Source organism: Nymphalis io, chromosome 22 (assembly GCF_905147045.1).
Source record: "Nymphalis io chromosome 22, ilAglIoxx1.1, whole genome shotgun sequence".
In the NCBI taxonomy this organism is placed as follows: Eukaryota; Metazoa; Arthropoda; class Insecta; order Lepidoptera; family Nymphalidae; genus Nymphalis; species Nymphalis io.
In genome coordinates this window covers 421780-443692 of record NC_065909.1, presented here as the reverse complement: position 1 = coordinate 443692, position 21913 = coordinate 421780, and the positions used below count along the sequence as shown (strand labels likewise).

Here is a 21913-nt window from a genome sequence, read left to right as displayed (position 1 = left end):
TTGAAATTATTTTTTTACAAATTATAATTATACACAGATGATTAATAATTTTAACAAATTATAGCGAGAAACAGTACAGACATTCATTAAAAAACTAACTAGAAATTCGAGTTAACAAATGTACTAATAATTTTATATTTGATAATTTATACGTCCACAAATTTTACCTTAATGTATTTATTTATATATTATTGCACAACATTTAAAGAACAGGTGACATATGAGTATTTGATCAATGATATTTTAGCAGAAGTAAAAGCCATTATACTAAGAATTGTATTGAATAAGGGTAACAGATAAAAAAATATGATTCACAAAGGTAACCTTGGAAGCGGTAAGTTAACAAATAATCTAAAATATCATCATTCTACGACCCGGCTGTCAATGTATAATCAAAAATAATTTCTAAACGAACAACTGCTCCGAACAAAAATTTACACAATTCATCAAAAGAAACAGTTCAAATACATATTATATTAAATCGAATACATTATTGATGTTCGAAACAATCTTACACATACTCAGATAGGTGACAGAATGAAATAATATCTTTGTTTGAGCTCGGTGGATACAACAAGTAGACAAAAGTTCTAATGTCATATTGAGTGAAAGCAACTTGAAGTAATCAGTACAATTGAGTTGTGATACCTTCAGCTGTACATATAGCTAATTGCAATTATAATGAAAATTAACAATTTATAATATCAATCAATGAAACTAATAATGTCTCATGATGGGAACCCTAGTCCCCCCGTACATGTCTAGCGTTACTCGATAAATAACTTTAGTGAAACTGAATTAGTTAATTATCACAAAAGCTACATGCAATCGGTCAAGCGGCTCCTGGCAGTCAACATTTTATCACAAACAATATTGAATATTTATAATACTACGCTTGCTTAACAATTCTCTTCAAAGACTGTGTTATATATAACAAATGTTACATATATAATTTGTATTATATATCTTTAGTTCATGTTTATTTTGTAAAAAAAAAAAAAAACTTGTGCACATCACTGCTGTGTTTTATGTTTGATTATGTTTCATAACCCATAGACATTACTTGTACTTGAGTTGTTAAGTCATTGACCCTAAACCGAAACTTATTACAATCGCTATTATATAAAAGTAACAAAGAGTTCTTACTGTACACAGAAAACTAATCACTATACCGTAGGTGTAAGATATCAAATCGCACAGCAATATATAGTATATATTGGATAATTACTTCCTATCACCTATGCTAATGAGCCGTACTTATAAACGTCGCTTTGCGGATGTTTAGCTGAACACCAATTTCTCTCTTTCTATCATTATTGATTTGACATTCAAGAGAAGAGGACACGGCATTGTTCGAACGACGTTTATAAGTGTGACCGTTAATATTTAGTTACAATTGGTGTTATATATCAAACTTCCATTCTGTTACAATAATTAATCACGGATGTACATTCAACGGCTTAGTTTATATAAAGAACGACGCGGTACGTTGTTGCTTGCGAAAGACTCACCCATCGACTTTGAACTTTATAACAAACACTATAAGACCCACACTGGCTCCACAGCACGTCGAGTTCGAGTCTGCTCTCCGACTCACATCACTGTACTACTACACTAGACGGCTGCTTAAAACGAGCCAATACTTATAATACAAGATAATTTTTTATATATTTTTTATTATTACTGTAGGACCATTTTACGATAAAATAGGCTAGCGTCATGTCGGTCACGTAGGGGCCGCAGGGAGTCACTACGCAGAACCGAGTCTAAACAATACGAGGCGCACACTATCTCACTATATAGGAGCAACTGCAGTCTCCTTTAATAATTTTAAGGTCTGCAGGTCCTCCATCGCCGCGGACACGCACCGCCGTGCTGTGTGCGCACACACACACCTGTGGCGAGGCGGGTCGAGTCACGTGCGAGTGCGAGTGAGACAGCACTCACTGCGGGTCCGCACGCGCGGCGCGGTATCATCGCGGCTGCGCCACCTGGCGGCGCTTCTTGTGGCGGTGGTCGCCGCGGTAGCGCTGCGTGGGCGGGGAGCCGTTGTAGCGCTTCTGCTTGGCCGAGAACGAGCGCGCCCCGCGGCCCTTGGGCTCGGCGGGGGGCGCGGGGGGGGCGTAGCGCTGCTGCATCACACCTGCGGCGGAAACGGGTTCAGTTCGGCCGTACTGCGAATCGGACCGTATCGCGCTCTCGTGCCGACCTTGGGGGAATTCGAAGCGAACATGAAATCACGACCGGGCGGAGCGGTCGCCGGCGGGGGCGGCGGGGCGGCGGGCGCGTACTCACCGGAGGGGATGTTGTTGAAGTCGGAGTTGCTGGTGATGTGGTGGATGATGAGGTTCTGGTGCGCCGACACGCGGCGCGGCGTGGGCGACGAGCACTGCAGCGCCGACAGCGGCGGGTCGGCCCAGTCGGGCTCGCTGTCGCTGCTCGGCGGCGACGGCTCGGCCGAGCTGGGCGCGCGGCGCAGCGGGAAGAAGAACGGCTCGAACGTCAGCGCCACCCAGCGCCGGTACTGCAGCACGTTGTCCGTCACGCGCACCACGCGGCCCAGCGCGCTGTGGCGCGACAGCAGCGCGTTGTGCGGCGCCACGGCCTGCTGCAGGCTGATGTAGCCGTAGTCGAACGCCTGCGGGAGGGACCCGAGTATGTCCGACTCACTCTTTCGCCATTGAAATCATCAGCAAAAATAGCAATTTTGTGTACGATGCGGTCAGGTGAGTCGTTGGAGCTCGAGGAGCCCACTCTACTGAGCTCTCCGAAGTAAATATTTAATTGCGAATAATTCGTATTATTAAATTTAATACTTATATGATATAGTTTTAATACTCATCCATGAATTTATACACAATGAATTCCTTCAACGTAGATGGGACCCGCTGGGAAATCTTAATATCTTGGCGGCCACCGTTTGAGTCACTCCTGCATCGTGAAGGACGGCGCACGCGACGCGCTCCCGTGTTGTGCTCGCGACACCACGCGACGAATTGCACACTCTATAGATTGCTCAACTCTATGCTACGTAGATATCCTCCCCCGCAGTGTTGTTTGTGAATGGACACCTGGTCTCACCTGTTTGACCTGTATGGCCCCGTAGCTGGAGCGGCCGATGTCGTTGCCGGGCGTTAGGGGATCCTCTATGCAGAGCAGCGATGGACGATGTCCGTCGTTCATTTCCTACGAATTAAAACACTAGTCAATATTACCAAAATATTTTCACCGTCGTTTTTCAAAGAGTTTGTATATAAGATAATAAATTATCAAACGAACACCTTAACTGTAAGACCACATACATATAAATAAGGTTAAGTAACAGACCCTTTGTTCGAGGAGAATGTTAGGAGCTTATTCCATCACGTTGCTTCTATGCGGACTCACGATACTTCCTTTATCGCCGAGCATGAGATGAATTAAAAACACAAATTAAACACATGAAAATTCAATAGTTCAATTAGTGCTGGCCCTTTTTGACCCCACGATCAATGAAGATTCACGTGTTCTAACTGTTGAGCCGTCTGTCGTATCTCTCTAAATCGGCTCACAGTAAACAATTGTATCGCACCGCTCACTGCTAACGTCAATTTCACAATAATACATTCATACCTTTTGTATTTCATCCTTTGAGACATACGAGCCTCCATTTTTAACTCTTATCGCCGTCTTAACGTAGTTGAACTTTCTTCCATACAGCTCGAAGAACTCGATGAGCAGCACTCCCAGGTTATGTGGCTGTCTCAGCCGGTCGGGTCTCGGGTGTAGCTGGAGGAAGCTGATGCACATGAGGATTAGGGAGTAGGAGGAGATGCCGCCAGTGAAAACCTCGTTCAGATCACGCTGCAGCAGGAACTGCTTCAAGACCATGACTAGGCGAGATAGAACTGGATACTTTTCCTGGAACATATCATTTGAACGGTGTAGATTTGCTTGCGATACATCAGTGTGCGTCCGACTGGGTAACTACCACCTAACACCATTTAAACAAAGAATTGTATTTGCTGTCTGTTTAGAATTCCATTAAGCAGAAAAGACCAAAAGTCATAAAGGATTTGCTAACTTGTCTATTTGCTGTCAATGAAACTTTGTATTGAGAAAATTTCGAGTTATTGTCTATAAATATATATATATATATATAATTTAATAAGCAAAAGACGAACTGTTCAGTACATTTTGCTCCACTTTTGGTCAATCGTTTTTCTTTTTTGTTCGACAATTTTTTAAGAGTAAATATCGAAATTCATGATAGCGGATGATGATAATAATGATGTTTTTGAGTAATGATTACGGTCAAATTTCGACCACTAGGCAAATTCTAGCAGGAGAAAAGACTTAATCAACGGTCCAAAATGTTAGTATACCATTATATTATTTATTTTAGAATCATCAACATGACATACAGAGAGCATAACAAAATAAACAATTGTATAGAATATGGCCCGTTGTATGGACAGTTGCATTTACAGATAATAACGACATGATTGTCCGGCAAAATGTTGAATGCTTTAGATGTCCCATATATATTTCCTATTGAGTTCTGCACCTCTTCAACTCGACAAGGAAACCACGTCAGACGGAAAGCAATAACCTTATCCGTTCAATCGATTGTATTATTTAACACGAGTGACGTAACACTCGAAAGTGTATTTGTTCAAGTGCAGCCGGAATGCCAAGGTCGGGAAGATTACTTATGACGCAGATTATAAAACTACTATCGTGAACAATTATTGATACAAAAATATACGTTTAGGAATATAAAGTTTATCAGATAAAGCGTACTTTGATTATTTGTAATTTGAAAATTGTTAATTAGTTAGGCTATATCTCTTAATATAATAAAATATAGGAAAGTGAGTTTATTTGTATTACGCTTTCACATCTTAACTACTTAACCGACCATTATGAATTTTTGCTTACACGTTCTCAGGGTACGAAGAGGGACATAGCAAGGTACCACCCACTCATCAGGCATTCTACCGCCAAACAGCAACACTTAGTACTGTAGCGTTCCGGTTTATATGGTGAGTAAGTCAGTGTAACTATAGGCACAAGGGACATAATATCTTAGGTTCCAAGGTACTTGCTTGCTTGAAGGTGATGATATAAGTGATGATATAAGTGATGGTTAATGTATCTTACATTGCCTTTGTCTATGGGCGGTGGTGATCACTTACTATCAGGTGACCAATATGCCTGTCCGCCTACTTATTCTATAAAAAATAAAACATGCAAGTTATCTCCGTAATTTTTTATAGCCACACTTAAGGTTAGCCGCATTCAACAATAAATAAAAAACAAATATGAATAAATCATAAAATATAATAATAAATTAATAAATTCTACGACAATACTTGTCCCACCCCCCAGCCCCAATTGCGTTGACATTCAATAGACACTGACCTTAAACTGTTTGATGAGCTCCGCACTCTTGACCCCGTTGCTCATGTTGAACGAAATATCCACCTGATAAACATTTACACTATCGTTAAACGTATCGCGTTAAACATTAAGCGTATCAGCTAACTTAACCATGTTATCAGCATTTATTTAAAAACCATAGATCAGAAACACAGAAGACATAACTCACGTAGCAAACATAATTTTTTTTGTCAAGTTGATGTTGCTCACGAAAATGAATCATTTTTTTTCTTTTAAGCACTTCGAATATGATTTTACTATATTTAATAGTACTATATATGCAATATTGCATAGCCCTGTTAACTAAAAAATTAAAATCATTTTATTAAATTTGACCAGAATCTGCTGTACCGATTTTTTTCTTCCAAATCAATAAAATGACACACACATGAAACTGAGTTTATCAGCATTAAGACAGCAGCCTGTGTAACCAATCGATGAGTTATCAGATCATGCACGCCGTTGAATACCTTGACGTCGGAGTATTTGTCCGTCATCTTCACTATCGGGACCGTTGCCTTTTCTAACACTTTGATGCTCTCCTTCTCCGCAATGTTCTGTCCGACCAGTTCGCGCTCCAACGTCCACAGCGGCAACTTCTCCCATTGACCTGGTAAACATGAAATATTATAAATCTTTTCATTATCGAAGGTATTTCTATTTTTGTGCTAAAATTCTAAATCAAATATTTTTTTATATAAATTACCTCCGGTACGGAATATAGATTCTACCGAGAACAATCGGCTTGAAACTTTTTTTTCTTATGTATGAACGTGACTACCACCGCCCATGGACACCTGCAACACCCGAGGGCTAGCGGGTGCGTTGCCGGCTATTACTACTAACTTGGGTACAACTGACTTATGACCGGCACACACAAATGCAGTGTTAAGAAATGTATTAGCACCCTTCGATTAAAATAAAGCAATCTGTTTGATACTTACATCAGTAGCGACATTTATAACTTCAATTTTATAGAAGTCTCTAGGCATCTCGTTTAACTATTCAATCTATTACAATACAAAGGTTCACATATCAGATACAGATATCCGGAACCAGATTTGTAAATAAGTTCGACCTCGAATCAGAGAAAATCTTAAAGACGCAGTTTATATGATTCATAGCAATTTCCTCGTTCAAGAGTCGCGACTTCCGCGCGCCGTTATGTCTGGCATCGACGTTAAATTAATATAAATCTCATTGATTCACAAAGTGCGTGCCCGAGTGAATCGGTCTCTAAGCTTAAAATAGATAAATTTATGTTTACAACGCTTTTATCTTCCAAAAGATTTTTTGTACCTTCATATTGGCGAAAAAATGATTCTTTAAGTGCCTATACAAATGTATAAAAAACATTGTCGATAGTTGTAGATGAACGGATTCCTACCATGAGATTTGGTTCGTAGGTTACTTTTTCCCAAAACAATCCTAGTTACTAACAAAGTTTTACTGGTGGTAGGGCTTTGTGCAAGCTCGTCTGGGTAGGTACCAGCCACTCATCAGATATTTTACCGCAAAACAGCAATACTTGATATTGTTGTGTTCCGGTTTGAAGGGTGAGTGAGCCAGTGTAATTACAGGCACAAGGGACATAAAATCTTAGTTCCCAAGGTTGGTGGCGCATTGGCTATAAGCGATGGTTGACATTTCTTACAATGCCAATGTCTAAGGGCGTTTGGTGACCACTTACCATGAGGTGGCCCATATGCTCGTCCACCTTCTTATTCAATAAAAAAAAAAGTGTCTAGTTTCAAGTTCAGGGCTATGTTACTTGATGATAATCTAGTAGGAGGGATGTCCCCATCGCATCGCTTAGTCACATCTAACAGCCGAGGTGACGCGATCCCCGCGTTCGACGATTACGGAGCGAAGGTCGCTGGTCATCTGTCGTGTATTAATAGATCTCAACTACTGACATGTAAACAACATTCCTAAATTGTTCGCCTTCACTTCAATCACACTACAAATTTAATTTTCTTTAATCTTTAAATGTTTTGTTACGCTTGATTTCTCTCTCGAGCCTTATATATAACGCCTCCTTTAAATCATAAATTTCGCAATTTTCAAGCTCGATTTTTTTAATAAACTCGTTTCGTTCTTTTTTAACTTTGTAATGTATTACTAAATGAATACTTTTACGTGACCTTAACAGAACCAGCTAAAAAATCAAAGTTCAATTTATATATATATATATATATATATATATATATATATATATATATATATATATAAATTGAACTTTGATTTTTTATATATATATATATATATAAATTGAACTTTGATTTTTTAGCTGGTTCTGTTTTTAGCTTATCTGATTTGAATTGAAATGGTTTTACCTATTTCGCCACGTCTAGACAAACGGATAAACAGCAAACGTAATAGAATGATATTGGCCGCGGGCAGCGGGTACGGCTTCAAAGTACCCGTAGTAAACATTATATTCGTAAACACACCTTGTAACCGACCTATTTAGTACGTCTGTGTAATATATTACTTACGGCGACTCGGTTTATAATCAATTCATATTAACGTTTTCAATACGTACGATGATCATTTTTTTGTAACTTAGAAAACTTTAAGATACTTACACTCAATCAGTGCCAACACAATGACCTGTATAAATTGCCATCATTAGTTTTTGTGTCAAGGATAAGATAATTTAGAGAAATATTACTTATACAATGCTGTGTCTCCGTCTTTTAAAATGTCAAATCGCTTGTTTTTAATGACAGTTCAGCTGTTCAGTGCTGCTTGCCCGGGTTTGAACCCACGATCATCGGTTATGATTCACGCGTTCTTACCACAGGGCCATCTCGGCTCAGATTTATGTATTCCTTACGATTTGCTATATCATATACCAGCTTCGCACGGGTTGAATATTACGGGTACACAAAAGGTTTCAAAATCATTGTTTTTTATTCAAATAGAGTTTGACAAGTACTTTTGCGTTACCACCGGTTCGGAATGTGGATTCAACCGAGTAGAATCGGCAAGAATCTCAGTAGTTACTCTATTTTTTTTTACAAAAATACAAAATTATATAAATTACATACACTTAGTTCGTGTACGAGATCCAGCAATCATTCGATCCACGCATTTTTGTCAGACATGTTCAGTAACAGAGTAATAGGCTTTACTAATGAGATTATTTTTTATAACTAATTGAAGAATGCAAATTGGTGGCAACTCGAGTATAGACTGCGGAATTTTATTAAAAATGTGTATACCCTAAAAACGATTGATTAACTTTATTAATAAGGAAGCTTGGAATGATTATTTTATTTCTATTGTTAAATTTATGTATTGTCACTTTTCTTTGTGTACTGATTCATATGTTTACATATATATATATATATATATATATATATATATATATATATATATATATATATATATATATATATTATTATAGATTATAGTAAGTTATGAATCTATATATATATATATATATAGATTCATATATTTACATATATATATATATAATATTTGCATAAATATACTGTGACGCAACTGTCGTTTATATCGTAATAAATAATATAACTCTATCGATTTGCTGGTCACACGTGAGTAGACCTCTAGTCGGAATGATTTTTACCAAAATCTTCAATAATCATCAAAGGCAGGCAATTAATTATACACGTAAACTTTCCTAATGAATGAGTCCGTCGTAGCTTTTGAGTTTATCGCGTTCAGACAGACAGACGCGGCGAGAGGATTTTGTTTTATATTATGAACTGGATAGTGATCGTGATTAAGCACCACGAACAGTTCTACATTAACATATAACATTAATATACATCCACACTACACCACTTAACTACATATATCCACTTTAATTTTACTTCCAAAGTTCCGATAACAACTTCGCCGACATTCGAGACGCCAGTTTTTCACGAATCCGTAATGAACACCATAGATTATACAATATTTCGACCTGTGATATCACGTCAGTCCAATATCAATGTTGTTTATTTGTCTTTATTTCTGTGATTAGCGAGGGGTATATATCTTTTATTAGTATGTTATTGTTAATGAGTTGCCATTATCACTAATATTTGCTTGATAAAATCATCTTTAAATTAGAATTGACGTAATACGTCGTATTAAATGATTGTGACATTAGCCTGCTTCTGCGGGAAGTTATATAAAAAAATAGACAACGCAACAGATCTTAATAACATCACTTGAAATCGTTAAAACGATCTCCCTTTAAAATCATCAAACAAAGTTCGTTTAGTTTATTCATTCAGTAATATATTGTTATAAAATAAAATAGTGACTATCAAGGCAAGCCACAGCGGTTCATGTTATGACGTAAGAATCCACAAAGTAAGATTTTTTAAAATTTCACTTTCAGGGGAAATTATTATTATACTTTTTATGAATTATATCGATCAGGACTGTTCTCGTCTACTGCTGGACTCCCCTGCCTCTCCGATGGCACATGGCCTAATCCCTAAACTCGAGCCTTCAAAACTCGTACATGTATAAAAATGTTCAGTATCGAAGCTACAAAAGATCGAGTACTACGCAAATATCCAAAAAGCCATTCGCGTGAAATAAACGACCTACTGAATAAGTTTGCGCCTTCGATCACTAAAATAGACGAGATAAGAGTCGACACGGTCGCGATAGCAACACGCGCACGATCCGAAACGAAAACAAGAGGCGGCCGATAAGGTTAATACTTGATCATGATCACTGTGAACGCAATCACATTCGGTTAAATAGCATGAAAATAAGGAATAATGCAATGTGTATTTAGTGGGAACCTTTTTACTTGGTGGTAGGGCTTTGTACAAGCTCATCAAATATTCTACTGCAACAACAACATTATTTAGTATTGTTGTGTTCCGATTTGAAGCCAACCATTATAAATACAGGCACGAGGAACATACCATCTTAGTTCCCAGGGTGATGGCGTATTGGCGATGTAAGGTATGGTTAATATTTCGAAGAATGGCACTGTCTTTGGGCGGCGATGACCACTTACCGGCAAGTGGGCCCTCCTGATTTGCCCGTCCACCTACCTATTTTAGGCCCCGTGGTTAGGACACGTATTTAATAAAATTGGATGAAATTATATGACCTTCAATTCTTAAGCCTCACATTATAAACAGGTTTGATTACTCGAGGACGAACTCGTGACGCTGAATGAAACGTCCTTCTGAACCTGAGTTATGAGACTTATTTTAATTTAAAACTAGTAGAATACATATAAATGAATACGAATCAATAATATCATTTATTTCTTTATATCTTCACAAGACACAGAATACAAAAATTAAATAAGCAATTAGTTCTAGTCGCTAGAAACATTCGTTTTAATGACATAATTACCGAATAATATTTAATAAATATTAAGACAGATAAAGAAAACATGGATAAAATTCGGATTATAGTTTTAAATTCAACTATTAAATATGGTAGCCGAGTGACATTCATTGATAAAAGACGATAACATTCGGTAGCTGTGATAACAGATCCACAATATAAAATATATACAGAAACATTTAAATTGCATGATTTATACATTAAGAAAACGTTACTTGGTAGGGTTTTTTAAATTACGATTTGAGATAAGCCATTCAATAGAACTACCTTTAATATTAACAGAAGGGTTGCGGGTTAAAATCCGGACACGAATCGGTAAATCGTTGCTGTTGCGTTAAATTAAACTCTTCCACGACTATAACTATCACACTCATTGAATCAGCATGGTGGAACAAGCTTTAGTAGTAGCTGTAGTATTTTTAGCTACAGGCATTTTTCCAGCAGTGATCAATTTACAAGCTCTTCCTACTACTACTTTTATATAAAAATTCTGACTAATAGACTTTAGTCATCCACAAGAATGAATCGCTTTAAATATAAATGTGACGTAATTCTTCACGTATATCAGAATCCATTCATTAAAATCGCAATACAAACTTCAGTGTCTACTACCCACGGTCCAACTTGTCTAAATATCTAAACCTCAGCGCCGCTAAGACTTCGGTCGAGCAAACATTAGTTGTACTAATACTAATCGATTGCTTATTAAAACTTTAAGAACTTCGATGTTGAAGTCTTGAAACTTTTACCAGAACTATAAAACGATCTGCTTCTTCAACGTTTATTAAACTTCGTGTTTTAGTTGAATGTATTTCAATGAAAAATTATTTGATGAAATTTAAAATAGAAAAAAATAATACTTAGAACCGATTTAGACATAATGACGGCAGTGGCTATATAGATAAGTATATACATCTATTAGCATATATTTATAATTAAATACTTTAAATTTTGCCAAACTAGCGTACATTGACATGCGACATGTCTTAATCATTTATATAATTATTACATATCATATCCGATATATCTTTTTCCGAAATATAAAATACATCGATACAGTAATAATTTAGGATTTACTCTGTTTACGAGTTATTAGTCTCTTCTATATTATTATTCTAATTCGATTTAAACATTAAACTTGGAAGCAGAAAATAATGAAATCATGGAAGAGCAAATTGAATCATAACATAGATTTAACGCTTAGCTGTTTTAAGGTTTTGATTTTACCATAAAATATAAAAACGCTTTTCTGAATGTTTGTTTTCACTTACCAATGACGACCAGGTCGATGTCGCTGGTTGGCAAGTAGAGGCCGGTGCGGAAGGAGCCGAAGACCTCAACGCGCGCCTGCGGCCACAGCGACAGGATAGTGCTACGGATGCGACTGACGACGGTGGAGCGGACCAGGTGTTCCGTCTCCGTAGGAGACATGTACATGTAGAAATGTTCGATTTCCTCATGGAGCCTGCGGAGGAAAACATTGCAATAAGAAAACATCATTCTTCTGAAGGGCGGGGTCACGGGCAAAGCTCTGTTTACGTCTATTTATATTCGAGGCTCTCACTGGAGTGGACAGTGATGGTGTGGTACCTACTCAGACAAGCTTGCACAAAGCCCCTACAACCGAGTACATGAAATTAAAAAGAATTTTGAATCTAATGTGAATCACTAAACAGTTGTAGCTTAAATTTTTCATTATAAAGTTCTAAAAAAACAACCAAAAATTTAATCCCTGAACTAAATTTTACGAAAGTAAAAAGAAATCAAGTATTAATTTAACCAAAGTAACTTCGTCCATGCGCCTATAAAAAGTACTCATTAACCCCAAAACGTGTTTTCCGTGCCTTCGTTCTATCTTTTTTATTATTGTATTTGGGCTTATATTATTTTTTATGAATTTACAAATTTTTATTTTCAGGCAACATCAGTATATAAGTTTTAAGATTATTAATGACTATGATTGAATGACTCTACGACGACGACGTTGCCGTCCTCTACACTATTAACGGTAACGAACAAAGACAAAATGAATATAATAGCAATACGTTATTTTACGATTTAGAATTCCATGTCAAATTTCACGCATCAGAACAAAATCAATATCAGAAAACATTTGTTTAATGTATAATGTGGCGTATTTCATGAAGACTAAGACTAGAATAGACGGTCTAGTCTCGCAGGTCGTCGACCCAGCTTAGCCATTGCTCCAGTTTATTGCCAGGCAAGTCGAGTTTTACGTTATTCGATACTCGCTCCGCGGAGGACGCTACGGATTAAACTGCTGTCAAGCTGTACTAAATACTGCTAGTACTAATGTCACTTATTACCATTTATATATATATAAAATAATAATAACCGAGATTGTGTTTGAGAGAATTTAAAATTCGCCAAAGTAACGTTATGATTTTTGCTGTTTTTTTTTATTTCAAGTGGTCACCACCGCCATTGATTTTGACGATAGACGAAAAATTAACCATTCCATTTATCGCTAACGCGCCACCGACCTTGGGAGCTAAGATGTTATGACGCAACATCTTTCCACCAAGTAAATTGATAGCAAGCAAGCAACAGCTTGTAAATATGTAAAAGGCTACTGGACTAAGACCTCATCACTCCTTGGGGAAGAGGTTTACAGTTTATTCCAATTATACATGTGGTAGAATTGATCCGAATTAAGTACTAAGTAGAATTTGGACCGCGACCATGCTTAAGATGCACTAACCACTGGACCATCTCGGCTCAATTGTTCAAAGAAATTAAAATGTATTTTTAAAAACATTTAATTTAATTTTTTGACTTAAAGAGCACACCAATTACATAAACACTCCTAAAATAATGAAACTTGAGAGCCCTGGTTTGCTGAGCTAATGACGAAGTGTAGTTAGCGTTCCTAAGCTCTGCGAGAGAGTTTACGGTTAGGGTCCTTGAGGAAAGAACATTCATTTTCTATTAAATAAATGGAAATTTAACTCTAGTTTTTTTATTTAAGAAACGATAAGTCTAAAACAGGTGAATCTAAACCGAAGATTACGAGTTCAATTTTTTCATGTGCTTAATTTGTGTTTAAAATTCATGTCGTGCTCGGCGGCAAAATAGAACATCCTGAGGAAACCTGCATATGTCAAATGAAATTTGTCACGAGTATCCACAAAACCGCATCGAAGCAGCGTAGTGGAAAAAAACGCTCATACATTCTTCTTAAAACAAGAACAGGCCTTAGCCCAATAGATTAGATTCAATGGCTGTTACTTTACTTTTAACCAGCGTTTGCTTATGTGGCGTTTATCTAGTTTAATAGTTACTACGTCACTTCCGTATCGAAAATAAGCGTATCAATCAAATCGTGATGGCTATAGTTCATTTCTTTGAGATAATATTCACTCAAGTTTGTTTACAAGTGTCGGGTGCAACGCGCCGCGCACTCCGCGACCTATGATTATTATTAATTAGAAACTCACACGTGCGGTATTTGATCATGAACAAAACGAATGTCACATTATAATTGTTTATTTTAGAAAACTATGGGAATGATAAAACTAAGCATATTTATGTTCATACAAATCTATTATCAATTGCTGAGTGTGCTAGAACACGAAAAACTTAACTAAAGATAGCGGGTTCAAATCCATAGAAGCACTATAGAGTTTTCATGTGGTTTGTTTATAAACCTCGTGCTCATCGTGAGGTAAAATAATTCTGTATGGATCAGCGTAATGGAATAAGCTCCTAACCTTCTCCCCAAGAGGGTAGACCTTTGTGTAATACTGGAACATTCACAGGCTACACTTTTTACATTGAGTCAACTTTGATACCATTTCTGGAATTAACTTTGTTCTGAAATTACGATACATTTGCTTGATAATTCGATACATCGATTTGAGTATAAACAATTGATATTTATAACTTACGATGTAATAGCTGACCAAACGAAAATAGTATAGAAGTCACTTAGTAATACCTGCGAATAAGATTTAGTCATATAATATTCTATCTCGAACCAGCACTGTTTAGAATTGTTGTGTTCCGATTTGAAGGGTGAGTGAGCCAGTGTCTGTAATTAGGTAATTGTAAGAAGCTCTTTCTACTTCCTGTCTCTCTCGGACTTGACCGGTTTTTCCTCTTATAAATAAAAAAACTGTTTCTATTATAACATAAATACAAACTTCAGCATACAACGTCCGCTGGTATTAATTGAATGTCTTATTCAGACTTCCTGTACAGAATCCAGAGATTAAAACGAGATAACGTGACAGCTCACAAAGTGACGACATAAGCAGCCAGCCTTGGCCCAGATATAGTTGTACTTTAAATGTTGAAGGCGAAAATGACTTATACTTTCCAAATTTAAATAAGATTATAATTATTACATGACTCGACATGACAACGTTATTACGCCAAAACTTACCAAGTACTGATTTCATTTTATAAATAAATATACATATACCAAAATAGATATAATATATCTTATTTATTGGCTTAATGACCTTTAGAAATGCGTTACTATTATCAGAAATCAATTTTTAAATGAATCATATAATTGTATAACTGCGTATTTTTAAAATGTTCTAAAACTTTTAAATTTTTATTCAACACTTTTCTCTCTGTGGAATGCATGTAGTTCCGTGGCTACTGGGCGACCTTACCGCCAGACCTTTCACTCAGCGCTGTGTATATAGTAAAACTACAAAGTATACACGCTGAATATATATACACGCGTAACACGTCTAGAGAGAAAACCACCTAAAAATAATATTAGGTGCTCAATCTGATCATTCCTTTCTGAGGATTTGTTTTTCGTTACATTTAAGCTTTCATCTTTAAGTTTTAATATTGAAATTCGTTCGATTAAACTTTATAAATTACATTATTTCGTTTCTTTAAACACGTAATAAGTTCTAGTCTAGGCATTCGGAGTCTAGACGAGACCGGGCGACCTCGATGCGAGAGCGAACGAGCAACTACACGTGATTATTTTTACTGTCATATTCGAAACTTCAAGTTTAAACGGTGTGCCCGTTGGAATAGCCAAATGATCGGGAGAAGAACTGATTGAGATACTCGATACTTTATCTTCGATAAATATTATCTAGTGATTATAATCTCACTGACGATGAAATGGAGGTATAGTCAGATATTACGAGTCGAGAAAGAGCAGGCGGTGACACGAATCGAATCACCTTGGTGCTATTAAATGTCACATGTCGAGTAATTATTACCAGCCTCATTTATAAAAAAATTCAATTTTTACTCCATACAATTGAGAAAAACAATGTGGTAATGCAGTAGTAACCCTTGACGACATACATATTTACTAAATGTAACTATTACAGACAACTATTACTAGCGTTCACCCAAAAACTTACAGACAATTTACTGAATATGAGAAATGTATGTCTTTTTAACTATTGTTAGAATAAACTACAAGACAATACAAAACGAGCTACCAATTAGTAACATATATAAAGACCCGTAAGTCACTTGTAATCTTCACTCATGATTACTTTCACTAATACATCGGAAGTTGAAAAGGCCGACACGTTTGTTTGCATCTTGCATAACGCCACATGATCGACTCCGCGTAGAGGGCACTGACTCGCAAGGTCGTCTGCAGCACGTTCACACTGAATTTTAACATGCTTCCGCCACTGACTCTCAACTTCATTTTATAAAATATAATGGAATCTTCTGAAATTTCGTAGAGGTTTGGTGGTAAGAAGAGAATTTTCGCTTGTCCGTATTTTCCAGAGTCGGATGAAAGCGATCTCATTATTCGCGATAACAAAATAACGAACACTGGCACAAGACAGAGATGATTAGAAAAATTTGGAGTTGGTTTTAACTGCAAAGGTCCGTTCTTACAATAAACAAAATACTAACATTAGTAAGACATATTAACAGCCAAATTAAGAATATTATAAATGACGTAAGGGAGAAATAAAGCTAAATATAACATCATAAAGGGAATTACGAAGGACCAGAGGCAATCTAAGAGAACGTGAGCATATACAATTTAAACAATATGTTGCTTAGGAAAGACCAATACCTTACATTGTCCGAACTAGTTTACAAATCAATGCTGGAGGACCTTGAAATATCCACACTCCAACAGTATTGGGATTCATTTCTTCGGCTCCAATATTCATATATTCATAGACAGTATCAAATAATATACAGGTAACTCATCCAGCTCTCGTCCAATTAGGACTAGGCCGAGAAAATTCTTTGAAGTTTTAAACGCAAGTTGCATATGTACAAGTATTGGGGCGGAATATACTTGAGACAAGCTTCGTCTAAATCGGGTCGTATGAATAAATTACTAATTACTATTCCGAATGTTTAATGCATTCAACGGCGAACTGTGAAAGATTTCGATTTCGTGACGAACGAAGACGTGGAACACGATATTATGTCATTTACATAGCAGGACGTCGTTACTCGTTACAAAAGTTCTTTTCATAATTCAAATCACGTTTCTTTTTCTTTTAATTGATTATATTCTAAGTGTTTTTATTTTGTTCCCTTTTATAAGGTTTTTATGTTTTTTTTTTAAGAATAGGTTAGCAGACGAGCATATGGGCCACCTGATGGTAAATAGTCTCCAACGCCCATAGACATTGGCATTGTAAGAAATGTTAACCATCGCTTACATCACTAATGCGCCACCAATATTGGGACCTATGATGTTATGTCTGTAATTACACTGGCTCACTCACCCTTCAAACCGGACCACAACAATACCAAGTACTGCTCTTTCGCGGTAGACCCAGACAAGCTTGCACAAAGCTCTACCACCAGTAAAATTATTACCATAGTATTAGTCGCTTGTACTGGTGGTATCATTATTATAAAATGTGAAACGCAACAAGACACAAAAATCATTTAGGATCTCTCAAAAAGTATTATTGTATCAGACTTCGATATAATTGTTCGATCGAGTTTATTATATATCCATTTGCTCTAAGCTTTTAAAAAAAGTAACTTCACTCCTGTCATGTGTCAATTACACACGTAATAGTTAACAATAAACACCATAAAAATCATAATATACAAGTTAATTTTAAAAAAAAACAGTTACAAAACAAACATGATTCAGTAACAGCCGCGGCATGAATAATAACGCACTCTACAAATGCGGATTATGACGTGGCACCGGGTTAGTGAACAAAGCATGTATACTGAACAGCAATGCCTTGTTCTACCGCGTTCCGGGGTAGGGGGTCGGTGGCATATTATAACTTCATCCATGAGACGTATTTAATAACTTAAAGGTTTGATACATAGCAATGGTAGCAAAGCAAGGGACTGAGCAAGTGCAGCCAGCACTTGCCATGATCCGGTATGAACGATTAGTAAGCCAGTGTAATTTGGCTTAAATACTTAGATCCCTTGTTAACACCGCATTGACAATGGAATTTCTAAACGATGCCAATGTTATATACTTTGGCATCAACTAGACCATTGGCAATCACGATTGTTTTAAGTTAGGTAAATGCTGTTTACTGATTAACCGCTGAGCGAATATCTCTTTTACTAAAGCTGGCTGTCGTCAATACCGAGGGTGGCGGTCTCATACTCCGGCCCAAACGAAAAGTCAAATTTGCGTTTTGTTCGTTTGACAAGCTATTCGTAGTACGTTTATATCCTGGGACATTTTTCACACACGGCCATCTGATACCAAATTAAGCTTATACAAGGCTTGTGCTATGAAAACCAGACAACTCATATACTACTTTTCTTATGTAAATACATACTTATATAGATAATTAAACCCAGAATCAGGACAAACAGACATGTTCATGCACACAAATGTCTGTCCTGGGTGGGAATCGAACCCACAATTTTCGGCGTGAAAGGCAAGTATCTACTAACCACGCCAACCGGCTCGTCATAATACGTTAAGTCGTCGATCTAGGCTATTATCACAATCTGATGTTTTTGGTTCTCTTGTAAAACGTTAAGAGTGGATCTCAACCGGAAATCGCGGGTTTTAATCCAGAGAAATGAGTGTTTAGAATTAATTTTGTGCTGTATGGTAAAAAGTAAGATGGAATGTGTAAAGTTAAGTTTTGTCACATCCACCATCCATAGTGGGGGAATTAACTTCTCACCTTGAGTGTCTCCTCCGGGCATTTGCCTAGAAGGTTATGGTCAAATGTCAGGAAACAGAGTTTGTGTTTATAAAATAATACAATTGATATGACTAAATATTATTATCATACAATAAAAATTGGGTTTCTGGGTTTTAGTCAGAATATTAGTTATCAGTATTTGTAGATAAAATAATCACAATCTTATGATAATTGTAACACTCTCAGTATTATCTAATTAAAATATCAATACAATAAGTGTTATATGTAGGATTTTATTTTAAGTTTTTGATGCTGATGGTGGTGTCAAGTGGTCACTACTGAAATCCAAGATTAGATAAACCAAAGTCACAGACATCACTGCTCTTTGGTTTTTTTTTTTATAGTATTGGAAGACGGACTAGCATATGGGCCACCTGATGGTTAGTGGTCACCAAACGCCCTTAGACATTGGCATTGTAAGAAATGTCAACCATCGCTTACATAGCTAATGCGCCACCAACCTTGGAAACTAAGATTTTATGTCCCTTGTGCCTGTAATTACACTGGCTCACTCACCCTTCAAACCAGAACACTACAATATCAAGTATTGCTGTTTTGCAGTAGAATACCTGATGAGTGGGTGGTACCTACCCAGACGAGCTTGCACAAAGCTCTACCACCAGTGATTTTATTTTTATGTTTCATTTATACTATCAATATTTATTTTATAGGCAATATGTATTAACATAGGAAAAGAAAATAATCAAAACTTAAAATTGCCTTATGTAAAAAGATTCTACTTAGCACATAAAAAAACTATACTTCTCTTTTCTAATTGAATTGAACACATTGTATATAGTTACAACATATAAAAACATAAAATTTTAAACTAAATCCTTTTAAATAAATAAAAAAAAAAGTTTTATTAAGCTATTCCTAGGTGCATACATTCTATAAGTGAGATTTGTGCATTAATCTGGCTGGGAATCACACACAACACTTATTATACTTCCAGACTACAAGTTAGTGACTTGTACTTATTTTAACGGGTGTGATCAGATTTGAATGATAAGTAAACCTGTGTGGTTACAGGCACAAAGGGACTTTATATCTGAAAATATTAGAGTAAGTTAAAAAAAAAGACCAAGTTTTTTTTACTTTTTTTCTATAACCTGGTTCATTTTTAACAATCTATAAGCAACTGCCACACTTTTGTATTGAATAGAGATGTTGAAATTTATTAACTCAGTCCATTTCAGTATCCATTAGATATGTTGGCAACTTACCATCATAAGGAAAGTTTGTTTATCTACCTTCCCAACATAAATAAATACATACATTTAGATACTATTTGCTTGCTTTCATTAAGAACTTTTAAAAATTGTACATAATGCAGGCATAAAACTTCACAAAGATATAGACTTTTATTACCACAAGCAATCATATGTTTAAGTTAATAATAATGTTTAAGTTAATAAGAGGGCATTCAACTAAATATAAATGATAAGGCACAGTGCATTCTCTACATATATATATATATATATATATATATATATATATATATGCTATGAGTATACATTTTTTTATACAAATAGAATATTTCGAAATAGATGTTACATTGATAGATAATGAAAATAATATTATATATATATCAATGTAACATCTATTTCGAAATATTCTATTTGTATAAAAAAATGTATACTCATAGCAGTTAGTATAAAAACCCAGTATTTATTAAAAGTTAATCACATAACAGAGTTATAACTCAAAATAAAAGAAATAACTAAAATCTTACAAGAATTTTAAAAGTACTATGGCACTCTTCTGATAACAAAAATAACCATTAATAACTGGACATTGTATTAAAACTGATTTGTTTCATATTTCTTAATTAAATAAAGTATAGCATGTGTAAAGAGAACTATCCTCTGTGTGTGTTAAAATGAACTTTCTATTTTGTTAATATTTTTTGGGTTCGGTTAGAAACAGAAAACAATATTAACAAAATAGAAAGTTCATTTTAAGTTTGTTAACAAGGCTTAGGAGGATCTTCTACAATTGCCTTTTTTATTTAAATTTGAATAAAATCTCTTTAAATTATACAAAGGTATATTTTATTTTATTAATAATTTATATATACTGCGAATATCACATACTAATTTTTATCTAATTGTAACGATCGATTTATATAATTAACTAAATATGTTAATTATGACCTAATCAAAATTTGAAAATTGTACACTATAATTTTCCGGCCATCAATGACGAAACCTGTTCGCCGGCCCGCGCTGTCAACCCCACGAGACACCACACCTCGGCCTGTGCTCTGTGCACGTCAAATCCAATGACAGCTAACTAACGACATAAAAACCACTTACCCTAAAACTCCAGGCTTGTAATTATAATTAGGTATCCGCCACGGGCAGCCGCCGTATTCGCCTATGAGAGCATCGTGGTTTTGATTCAGGTTAAACGTAGATGCGCGGTTATCGTTCACTTTCCTTCGCGTAGGATTAAAATAATTATTATTCCTATTTTCACCGTTTACTTCATTTAATGGTATAAAGTCTTGTGCTTTATTCACATTAGGATTAGCGTTCTCTAAGTTTTTGAGGTTCATTTTGTCTGTTTCACTTTGAGTTTCCCAGATACGAAGCCACAAGCGCTTCGCGGGTCCTTCCTGCTCGGGCTGATACCACCCAACGTAGGGATCCATTCAGCCAAAGCAAGGTTCCACTATATGGGATAACACATTTTGTATCATTTCACATTTATAATTACTATATTGAAATTAATACAAAACAAAAATAAGTCACACCACATTCGGAACATGGACGACACGCGGATAGTTGACACTTCATTTACTAGAGGGCGCCATCTTTGCAAAATAAGTTGGAGATACATTCTAGACTTTTGTTCTGATTGTTAATAAAAAAAAATTAAATGTAATAATTATTATGGTATAAAATTTGTTTCTATAAATTAATCTTAGAATTATACCATCCTTTTTATTTTGTTACTTTATGAAAATTATTACTAATATATATATATATATAATTACATTTTTCAAAGAATTACTGTTTCGAATA

At 35.9% G+C, this 21913-nt stretch overlaps 1 protein-coding gene across 1 annotated transcript; it reads right to left on the bottom strand.

The window, feature by feature from the left end:
* Window positions 1–1973: 1973 nt before the first annotated feature.
* Window positions 1974–21655, bottom strand: LOC126777059 (non-canonical poly(A) RNA polymerase protein Trf4-1-like). The gene is made up of 8 exons (XM_050499919.1): window positions 21203–21655; window positions 12027–12220; window positions 5892–6031; window positions 5404–5466; window positions 3613–3900; window positions 3082–3186; window positions 2296–2638; window positions 1974–2143 (listed from the first exon to the last, which is right to left on the bottom strand). The coding sequence occupies exons 1-8, from the start codon at window positions 21538–21540 to the stop codon at window positions 1974–1976; spliced, it is 1641 nt and encodes a 546-aa protein (XP_050355876.1). The 5' UTR covers window positions 21541–21655.
* Window positions 21656–21913: the final 258 nt, after the last annotated feature.

Coding starts and splice junctions, on each gene's coding strand:
- LOC126777059 (XM_050499919.1), bottom strand. CDS start 21,540: ATGGATCCCTACGTTGGGTGGTATCAGCCCGAGCAGGAAGGACCCGCG. Junction 12,221..21,202: donor TACAAGCCTGGAGTTTTAGG/GTAAGTGGTTTT, acceptor TTTCCTCCGCAG/GCTCCATGAGGAAATCGAAC. Junction 3,901..5,403: donor AGCTCATCAAACAGTTTAAG/GTCAGTGTCTAT, acceptor GATATGTTCCAG/GAAAAGTATCCAGTTCTATC.